At 37.2% G+C, this 11,458-nt stretch overlaps 1 protein-coding gene across 3 annotated transcripts; it reads left to right on the top strand.

Moving 5' to 3' along the window:
- Window positions 1-2,766: 2,766 nt before the first annotated feature.
- Window positions 2,767-11,458, top strand: LOC131943636 (uncharacterized). Of its 3 annotated transcripts, XM_059303837.1 has the most exons (4): window positions 2,767-2,862; window positions 4,738-4,876; window positions 6,366-6,496; window positions 9,714-11,458. In XM_059303837.1, exons 2-4 carry the CDS (start codon window positions 4,807-4,809, stop codon window positions 10,905-10,907), a joined length of 1,395 nt encoding a protein of 464 aa, XP_059159820.1. In that variant the 5' UTR covers window positions 2,767-2,862; window positions 4,738-4,806; the 3' UTR covers window positions 10,908-11,458. The 3 variants fall into 3 exon arrangements, with proteins under 3 accessions (XP_059159820.1, XP_059159823.1, XP_059159821.1); XM_059303840.1 differs by lacking the exons at window positions 2,767-2,862; window positions 4,738-4,876; window positions 6,366-6,496 and adding an exon at window positions 7,238-7,292; XM_059303838.1 differs by lacking the exons at window positions 2,767-2,862; window positions 4,738-4,876; window positions 6,366-6,496 and adding an exon at window positions 7,238-7,340.

Below are 11,458 nucleotides of genomic sequence, written 5' to 3'. Positions count from 1 at the left end.
AGTTTTCGCGTTACGTTAAATATTGTATTTTTAGGTTTTGTTTTGACTAGATTTAGAGCTTAAAAACTATGTATTCTTATGTACTATAATGTTTAACTGAGAATAAAAAAATGGTTACAACAGTATGTATAGAAATGAACGCTATACGTAGCTACTATGTACTACAACAGTACAAAGCCATCTAGGGCTAAATGCAGGTTTCCCTGGGGTGTTATCAAGACAAGACATCAGTAGACTGTTCCAAAATATGAATCGCGTATAGAATATAACAAGCATTTAATACGTTCACTATTTCTGTGGGTTTGTGGGAAATCTTGTAACTCAACTTCCAACAACTTCTATTGTAGCGATTGCGGTCTAGCTTTTCAGATACGCTCTTCTTCAATGACAAGACGAGTAATATTTATTTTTAACATTAGATTGGTCAATGAAATTTAACTTAAAAACTGCTATAATCAATAGTCAAATGATGAGATAACACCAATAAATACCAGCTATCGCTCGAGCATATAGGCTATCCACCGAGGGTGAAAATTTTGTCACGGCTGATTGAGTTCTTGCCTGAGCGTAGACCACGAACCAAGTAGGCACAGATAACTGTTGTTGTTTTTTTTAAGCTCACAAGCTAATGTTCGGGTTTTAACGCAAAATTTTAAGTCCACGAACTTGTTGAATAATGCTCTAAAAAGTGAGAAAAATATTTAAAAGCGCTTATAATAACAAGCTTTTAAATGCACTGGAAATAAGAAAATAAAGCAATGTTGCTTTCTTCAATATAATCTTATATCGCTCATCACATCTCATACATATTTTACAAAGCTGTTATGAAAAACAAGTTTGTTTATTTATTTATTTCAGTGCATTTCAAAGGGTGTTATTATAATGGTTTTTAACACGTTTTTATTAACTCAGCTTCGCGTGGATGTGTTTGTTGTTAAAATTGACATCGAAAATTAGCCCACTTCTGATTGCTCTATAGATCTGAAATTTGGCATGCAGGTTACTTTCGCCTAACAATTTCAGATGCAATCATAAAAACTAGCAATTAGAGACCGTAATTAGCTTAATTTAATTACGCCCAAAGGACCATAAAATTGAGGACATGATTTCTAAAGATACCGACAAGACTGGAGGCTTGTTGACACAGTTACTTCGGCCCCAATCGATGTGAGCGCGCTGGCCGTGATCGTATAGTGGTTAGTACTTCGCGTTGTGGCCGCGACAACCCAGGTTCGAATCCTGGTCGCTCAAGATTTTTTTAGTCCGTGTATTTATAAACACTTAGTCAATTCATACTTAATCAAGTCATTAGATAAAGTAGAAAATAAACTATATAAAAAACTTTTTTAAAAACCACGTTTTTCATGTGTAGCAACGGACTAAAAAGGAGAAAATAAAATACTTAAAAAAAACTTTTTAAAAAACCACGTTTTTCTTGTGGACTAAAAAGTAGAAAATAACTATTTACATACATTTGATGACAAAAAACGTGGGTCGGGCAGATGGGTCGGGAAATTTGATGGTGAACGTACCCACGTTTTTTGTCATCAAATGTATGTAAATAGTTATTTTCTACTTTTTAGTCCACAAGAAAAACGTGGTTTTTTAAAAAGTTTTTTTTAAGTATTTTATTATAAGTATTTATTTTTAACGTTTTCTATATTCTAAACCATAACCAGATATTGAAACCATCTCTTGTATTGATTTTCTTATTCTTGAATACGTGACAACCCTTATAATTATTATAAGATTAGTTTTCGATGTCTTGTTTGTACAAACACGCATGTCATCAGATAAATGATGACATGCTTCGAGGTAAGAAACAAGTTAAAGAAACAACATAGCGGTATGATAAAACAGAAAACGTAGAGAGACGTAGACTGAGCTACCTCCAACCATACCACACACAGTATTTGATACAAATTACACAAACATGGGGCAGGGCACACGTTCATCGTATGAAATACAAATAGCCTAGAACATATCAAAGGCGAGACAACTGAGCAGAACGAGAAACAGCTACTGATGGAGTCAATCTTGTGTCTGGGAGTAAGGAATATCAAGGTACTAACAACAGATGAAACCAAATATGGACATTTTGAAAGTCAAGAACCTGGTGCAGGGGTTGGTGGCAAGCAAACCCCTTCTCTTATCAGATACATCTCTCATCAGCTCACCAACCAAGCAAACCCCTTCTCTTATCAGATACATCTCTCATCAGCTCACCAACCAAGCAAACCCCTTCTCTTATCAGATACATCTCTCATCAGCTCACCAACTAAGCAAACCCTTCTCTTATCAGATACATCTCTCATCAGCTCACCAACCAAGCAAACCCTTCTCTTATCAGATACATCTCTCATCAGCTCATCAACAAATCTCATTTTACTTACACCTAACACATAAAAAAAACAGAATGAAACACACGTATTTTTTTTTAAATAAAGAAACTGAATCATGAAAAAAATCATTGAATCATGAAAAACTAAATAAAAATAAAGTTGTTCAAACAGCTACATTTCCTAAACTGTGTATACACGGCTTAAAAATATCTTTGCATTGAAAATAATTAAAACAGAACCAAATCGGCTAATTAGCTATTTTTCTGGAAAAATTAAATACTGGAATACATTAACATAAATACTACAAAAACAACATTTTCTTTTCTTTTATCTAAGTTTATGTTTGCGCACCATGATCAGAAAATCAAGCACCATTTCTGCATGGCGTGTTTAAAAAACTGACGTATTTATATTGTCTGGCATAAACACTCTCATTTTCGTCTCAAAGAGAAAATTCTTTATTAGATCTAGCCTACTCTCTACTGTAGTGTTGTCAACGTGAATCTTACAGGTTGAAGTGGTAAAAATAACATATTTACTAATTAAGTATTGTGAGTTTTGTAATTAGATCTCTAAAACTCTAAATACAATCGTTTTACACACGACATACGTATGTCGAATGAAGATCTAGACTCTAGATCTAAATTTAGATCTTTAAAACTAGACAAGAGCCAGAAATTCTGGTTTAATTATAAAGTAACACATTCAATTCTCCATGTTAAGTATGAAATATTTGGTGAATGTTTAAAATTATCGCAAATTAAAGTAGGTTGTAATTTTAGCGACTCAAGTGGGTCACTTATGTTGCTGAGGTTGTGTTGGTCACATATGTTGCTGAGGTTGTGTTAGTCACATATGTTGCTGAGGTTGTGTTAGTCACATATGTTGCTGAGGTTGTGTTGGTCATATATGTTGCTGATGTTGTGTTGGTCCCATATGTTGCTGAGGTTGTGTTGGTCACATATGTTGCTGAGGTTGTGTTGGTCACATATGTTGCTGAGGTTGTGCTGGTCTCATATGTTGCTGAGGTTGTGGTGGTCACATATGTTGCTGATGTTGTGTTGGTGACAATAGTTGCTGAGGTTGTGTTGGTGACAATAGTTGCTGAGGTTGTGTGGGTAACATATGTTGCTGAGGTTGTGTTGGTCACATATGTTGCTGAGGTTGTGTTGGTCACATATGTTGCTGAGGTTGTGTTGGTCACATATGTTGCTGAGGTTGTGCTGGTCTCATATGTTGCTGAGGTTGTGGTGGTCACATATGTTGCTGATGTTGTGTTGGTGACAATAGTTGCTGAGGTTGTGTTGGTGACAATAGTTGCTGAGGTTGTGTGGGTAACATATGTTGCTGAGGTTGTGTTGCTCACATATGTTGCTGAGGTTGTGTTGATCACATATGTTGCTGAGGTTGTGTTGGTCACATATGTTGCTAAGGTTGTGTTGGTCATTTATGTTGCTGAGGTTGTGTTGGCCACATATTTTGCTGAGGTTGTGTTGGTCACATATGTTGCTGATGTTGTGTTGGTCACATATGTTGCTGAGGTTGTGTTGGTCACATATGTTGCTGATGTTGTGTTGGCCACATATGTTGCTGAGGTTGTGTTGGTCATTTATGTTGCTGAGGTTGTGTTGCTCACATATTTTGCTGACGTTGTGTTGGTCACACATGTTGCTGAGGTTGTGTTGGTCATTTATGTTGCTGATGTTGTGTTGCTCACATATGTTGCTGAGGTTGTGTTGGTCATTTATGTTACTGAGGTTGTGTTGGTCATTTATGTTGCTGATGTTGTGTTGCTCACATATGTTGCTGAGGCTGTGTTGGTCATTTATGTTGCTGAGGTTGTGTGGGTAACATATGTTGCTGGTGTTGTGTTGGTCACATATGTTGCTGAGGTTGTGTTGGTGACAATAGTTGCTGAGGTTGTGTTGGTCACATATGTTGATAAGGTTGTGTTGGTGACATATGTTACTGAGGTTCTGCTGCTCACATATGTTGCTGAGGTTGTGTTGGTCATTTATGTTACTGAGGTTGTGTTTATAACATATGTTGCTGAGGCTGTGTTGGTCTTATATGTTGCTGATGTTGTGTATATAACATATATTGCTGAGGTTGTGTTGGTCACATATCCAGCACAATGGGCTCTAAATGTTTCATATGTAAATGATCTGGAGCGAGAAAATTCAAGGTAACCTATAGCTACTCGATGATATAAATTTCAATGTTTTTTTTATTCAGATACATACTCGTTCATTCAGATACATACACTTTCATTCAGATACACACTCTTTCATTCAGATACACACTCTTTCATACAGATACACACTCTTTCATTCAGATACACACTCTTTCATTCAGATACAAACTCTTTCATTCAGATACAAACTCTTTCATTCAGATACAAACTCTAACGTACCCGAGAAGGTGACGACAGTAAAAGTCTTCCCATACGTTCCTGTATCTTCAAATGGGTTTTATGTTTACCAAAGTCCAGCATAATGACGCAGAGAGTATACCGACAGAGACTACGGGTCTAGGCATGTTTAGATTAACATTTCTTAATTAGTGATACTTTTTCTTATTTTACTACCAATTATCGTGAGTAGACATTTGGAAGTCGTACATGAATGTCGTCAAACTCGTTGATTGTGTGTGTGTGTGTGTTGGGGGGGGGGGGGTGGAATTTGTGATAAGGACAATAAGAGGGTTTAAACAAGTGTTTTTATATTTCTGTTTCTTAGACTAGTAATATTTTGTAACAAAGCTCGAACATTTTTCGAAAAAGTAAATTGTAACAATAATTATCAAAACTAATATTTTTACCTACCTAATCGTCATCTGTTAGATAAGAGAGACAGAGACAGAGAGACAGAGAAAGAAAGTGAGAGATAGAGAGAGAGAGAAAGAGAGAGAGAGACGAACTATACTTTTGGAATGGAGGACATTCTTTCGTTTGTGAAAAATGCCGCCTTTTTAGAAGCTTTACATATTTTAAAAAAAAAGTTTTACATCAAGGCATTAGAAACATAAAACAGGTCAACTCTACTGCACCTGCATCGTAAGCTACCAGGTTCGAAAAAAAATTGTTTTCTTACCATAAATATTAATGAAAAAACTGCAATAAAATGTAACAACTGTAATACAAAAACTAATTATCAAGATTTAATGATTAGATAATTATATGTAGAGGTCGTAAAATAATTTCAACTCCCAGCTGCGAGTCAGTCGCGTTAGATGCTAATAGTGTGACCTTAAGGGATAGCTGCTTCAAAACATAAACATGCGACTTTTGGAGAAAAGGGTCGGATCTATTTGTATGAGGAGATTTAATGAGTGTTTAGTAAATGTAAAAACAATTTTGTGGGATGAACGACCCTTTGACTACACAATAGTTGGTCATGTGTGTTTCTCTACTCACGCTGTCACGTGTGCTGGACGGGTGCTAGTGTGAGCAGACGTGTGTGACAGTTATCAAAGGGACGCGAAAGTTGAGTTTGTGGGTTTTAAATTTGTTTTTATTTCTATATTGTAATCTCCCTTCTTAACATCAAAACACACGCACACACATAACACACACACACACACACACACACACACACACACACACACACACACACACACACATATATATATATATATATATATATATATATATATATATATATATATATATATATATATATATATATATATATATATTTATAAATATATATATATATATATATATGTATGTATGTAAATATGTATATATGTATATATGTATGTATATATGTATATATATATATATATATATGTATATATATATATATATATATATATATATATATATATATATATATATATATATATATATATATATATATATATATATATATATATATATATATATATATATATATATATATATATATATATATATATATATATATATATATATATATATATATATATATATATATATATATATATATATATATTTATATATATATATATATATATATATATATATGCCCCTTTCTCCCATAGGCCAATCAGATTCCTCTGATTCATCAAGTCACTATATGCCACCTCCTTATATGCGATCTGCCTGTACCCCAGCTGCTTGTCTACCCCGTGACTTTCCACCAGCTGATGCAGATATTGAAGACAACCAAACGGTAACAATGCTAAAGGTTACACACACAAACATTTTAGGTTTGGGGTAATACAGAATAATAAGGTTACATTTAGACGTATTGCGGGTGTGTCAAAACCATCATTTAGTAATTTGTTAAAGATCCCTACGTTTCTGTGAGATTAAAATTATCCGATTATAGTTATAGGCCTACCAACTTCACGTGTTACTTTTGTTTTGCAGTGGGCATCAACTCGTTTATTAAAGGGGTTAGATCATTACTGTTGACATGGATTGGAAACTTTTTTTAGAATTTGCCATCCAAGCGGCCGTAAATTATAATAAAATTAATAAAATAGCATTGAAAATAATTCAGAAATTTAATATTTTTAGAATCAATGGTGTAAACGTTGCAAATCCAGAGAATATAACAGTTGCTTTTTGCTCTTAAGGATACTTTTTTTTTAAATTTTCATCAAGACTAAACTATAACCTAAAGTTTCACTTTCTTGATTGTTGTCATTTTATGCTATAAAACACATCTTTAGTAAAGCCCGACAAACACCTCAAAAAAAAGTTTTTATAACATTTATTTGTAGATCACTGCACACGATTTAAAAATATTTTATTCACCAATAAATTGTTTTTGAGACTAGTTTCGACAGCGTGCATTACTCAATGACTTAATGGGAAAGTTGCAAATGTATTACGCTAAGATTACGCACCGTTATCCGAAAATCAAGCACCGTTTTTACACTCTTCTGAACAGAAGTAGATCTATTTACGTTGTCTAGTTTGAGGACAACATTCTAATCAGTTAGGAGAAAACAGTTTGTTAGGTTTGTTTGTTATCTCTCTATCTGTGCAAGCTAAATATACACGTAAAGGTAGTGGTAATAGATCTTAATTTTAACATACAATGTTTAGTATTGTGCGCTTTCTGTTTCCAATACATTTTATTGAAACATACCCATTTACTTTTTCAACTTAAACATTTAGATCTAGACTACGGCTTGGCTTGGTCTAGAGTGTAGAGATAGCGCCGTAAACATAAATCTAAACAAAATCAACCATCGCAGCTTTGAATATTGTTTACATTGCGTCATCTGTTCTACTGACAGGTTGTGGTGGGGTCTATAGTGACTCATACATAGTGGCACGGACTGGGTAGTGACCAGGGGTGGGGTAGTAACCAGGGGTGGGGTAGTGACCAGGGGTGGGGTAGTGACCAGGAGTGGGGTAGTGACCAGGGCTGGGGCAGTGACCAGGGGTGGGGTAGTGACTAGTGGTGGGGTAGTGACCAGGGGTGGGGTAGTGACCAAGGGTGGGGTAGTAGATCACATTGGTCAGTTCTTCTAGCTTAGGTTGGGTACTGACTTAGTAGCAAGGGGGTGTGGCACGAAATCCAGATGGTAGGGGATGGAGCACATAGTCTTTGTGGCAGAGGGTGGGTCACACAGTTTTTGTGGCAGAGGGTGGGTCACACAGTTTTTGTGGCAGAGGGTGGGGCACACAGTTTTTGTGGCAGAGGGTGGGGCACATTGTGGCAGGGGTGGGGCACATAGTCTTTGTGGCAGGGGGTGGGGTACATAGTCTTTGTGGCAGGGGGTGGGGCACATATTATTTGTGACAGGGGTGGGGCACATAGTCTTTGTGACAGGGGATGGGGCACATAGTCTTTATCGCAGGGGGTGGGGGCACATAGCCTTTGTGGCAGGGGGTGGGGCACATAGTCTTTGTGACAGGGGATGGGGCACATAGTCTTTGTGACAGGGGATGGGGCACATAGTCTTTGTGGCAGGGGGTGGGGCATATAGTCCGTGGTTAGGGGTCGGGTGAGGCTAGGAGGGGGAGAGGTGAAGTGATGTTAGGTGTTGGGGTGAGGTGTAGTGAGTGGTCGGAGTGAGGTGTCGAGGTGAGAGGTGGGGATAAAAGTTCGGGGTGAGGTTAGGGGTTGGGGTGAGGTGAATTGAGGGATCGGAGTGAAATATTAGATGACATATGAGATTGGGACCAGTTATTAACATTTGTAAAAATGTACAATTTTCTGGGAGCTTGTTAATTAAAAATAATGTTGCATAAACCATTTTACTTTCCACATAAATTGAGAAGAATTGGCTGATTTATAAAATTAAGTTACAGTTGTTAGTTACACAAAGAGACGACTAAAAGGTCACTTTGAAAATGGGCGAAAAATCACCACAAAAAACGTCACATCAATTCACACACCCCCCCCCCCCCCCCACCACAAATTAGCTGAAGATACATTTGAGAATATTGCGCTGACTTAAGGACACATTTAACCGTTCGTGAATCGATCTTAGCTTTGTTTGTTTGTCTTTTATATTGATTGAATAGATCGGTTCATTCTTCGTACTTACTTTCTCATCTATAGTAATGCGACTTTTTTTTAAAAATTTAATTGTATAGCTTTAACAGATTAGAGCCCAATAGCACTACTGTACCAGATCATAGCCCTATTACACGCCTATTAAAATATAAATGCCTTATCGTCCAGGTGTAAAATATAGAACCACTTGGCCATTTAATGTCGACATTTGTCGAACGCATACACTAGCTATAGTTAAGTAATACAAGTTCACAATGCTCGGTTTAGGGAGTTCAAATAAACTAAAGCTGTTATCTTTCCCGTTACATATTTTGGAAGAACTCTTAACGCTTTAAAAATGTAACTATTTTGAAAATTGAATAAAATAGTAATGTTTCCACGCTCAAAAATGTGTGAAGCTATATTTTTACCTCAGAGAATCTACCACCATATCCCTAAGGAATTGGCCTAGTCTGGTCGGTAAAGCTCATTGCTGCTAAGCAAAAAGTCCCGAGTTCAAACCTCAGGGCAGATAGGCTACGTAGCTTGAGACAGCAACCCCTCTCGGCAAGAAAACACCGATATCAAACACGCGATATGAACACCAAAACTATAATTCTCTTCCGGCAATTTCTGTAACAAAGCTGGAGCTAAACGTAATATTTAGCATTGCTTTGGTCTAAACCGTCCAAGTTCTAAATATAGATCAAGATGCATGGGCAACACATGGTCTGTCTATCCAATCCCTGACAGTCCCTGATGACTTTACTTCTCTGTGTGAATCCATTGTCCACGAGGGAAAGTGAGCCAGGAATTCGTTGTTGTAGAATGTTACAATTACATTCAACGTACAACTGTGATATCTTTGTAATGTAAACATTGATTTTATTTTACATCAACAATTATCTAATAATTTTTAATATCGGTCCAGGGTGCCATGAAACCTACACCTCGCATCGATCTCCTACTGATAGGACGAACCGGGAATGGCAAGAGTGCGACAGGAAACACGTTACTGAGGGAGAAAAAATTCACGAGCAAGTCGAGTACCTCCTCTAGAACTAAGCAGATGGACTATGGGATTACAGAGTTCAAAGGTCGTAAGATAAAAGTCGTGGATGGTCTGACAATTTCTGATACCAGACTGGACGAGGAGGGGTCAGTTGAGCAGTTGAACGAGGCCGCTAAGTTGGCTCTGGCAGTCAATCCTGAGGGCTACCATGCCTTCCTTCTCGTCCTGAAATATGGCAATAGGTTTACACGTGAAGAACAGGAGACGGTCCAGGTTTTAAAGAAAATATTCGGGGAAAATTTTGTTCGAGATTATTGCATTTTAATCATCACGTGCGGGGATATCTTCTGGGCCAAGCAGGATGCCAAAGGCGGCGATGGTATAACCTTCTCTCAGTGGTTGAAAAAACAAGATGGCGCCTTTAAGGATTTGTATCTGGAATGCAACAGGGCTGTCATGTTCGACAACTCGTGCGACTCTGAGCTGGACTATGACGATCACATTGAGGCGTTGTTAGCGAGGGTGGATGAGATCTTCTGCAGCCGCCGCTACAACCTCACACATAAAGTCCAGCTGACTAACGACTCCGTGCTAAGCGATCAACCCGGGCCTTCTGTGACCAGCGAGACGATGAAAGAAGTCGGCACAAGTCTGGCTCAGATGCACATCGCACACAACTCTACCCAACCAGAGAACGTGACGCTGTGCGACATGTTCCTACGTCAGACCAAGGTGGTGGAGGGTTTAGTCGCACAACAGGAACAATTTCTGGTAGCTCTCCGTGACCTGACGCAAGCCGTGGACACCCTACAGAAAAAGGTTTCCGATGAAAGTTCTCCCTCTCTGAGCAGTGTTGATGAAATAAAACAACGCCGGTCGTCTGGTGAAGCGACGCAAGAGAGGAATCAAAAAGAAGAAATTGACAACGAGAATGACGATGTGAAACACGACATGGGGGACTTCAACCGTGCTGAGGAGAAGAAATTTGAAGACACCTTGAAGAAAAGGAAATTAGAAAGAGCCAAGGGAATCCTGGAGAAAGTGGAGAGGATTAGGGGGTGTGGCAAGCAGTTCCACAACATTAGAGCCAGTCAGTTCAGGTGGGACTTCTAGTCACAATACTGCCCACTCTTTAAAAACTTGGTCTAGACCGATCAAGCTAGGGCCCGAGTGAAGCTGGGTTAGATTTCTACATTATGCACTTTCACATTTTGTAATACTAGATATTGTCCGTTTTACATTTTTTATAATCTTTTATCATTTTTTTTCAACGTAATTTTTTTTCCTAATTGAAACTTATTTCAAAGACATTGCAACAAATTTAAAAGTAAACTTTTTAAAAAAAATAATATTTAACCTAAATCTAGGGTAATTTATGTTTTAAAATGTAAATCGCCTTAGAGATTGTTCAGCCATTTAAAGCATGCACCACCTCTAATACAACAAAACATGCTTCTGATGGCGCTGCCTGTACGTTATTTAAACAACTAATCGAACGGTGTATTCCATTGATTTTATATACTTAGCTACCACTTCTATTTAGATCTAGTACTTATTTCTTTTACTGAACCAATGTTTTATCTTATGGAATTTTTAAATTTTTTATCACTTTATCCACTTTATAGATCATACGAATATGACTTTTATAATAAAAAATTACACTG

Source organism: Physella acuta, unplaced genomic scaffold, assembly GCF_028476545.2.
Source record: "Physella acuta isolate Inbredline_101_S28 unplaced genomic scaffold, ASM2847654v3 ptg000464l, whole genome shotgun sequence".
Classification (NCBI taxonomy): Eukaryota; Metazoa; Mollusca; class Gastropoda; family Physidae; genus Physella; species Physella acuta.
This window is presented reverse-complemented; position numbering and strand designations above follow the sequence as displayed.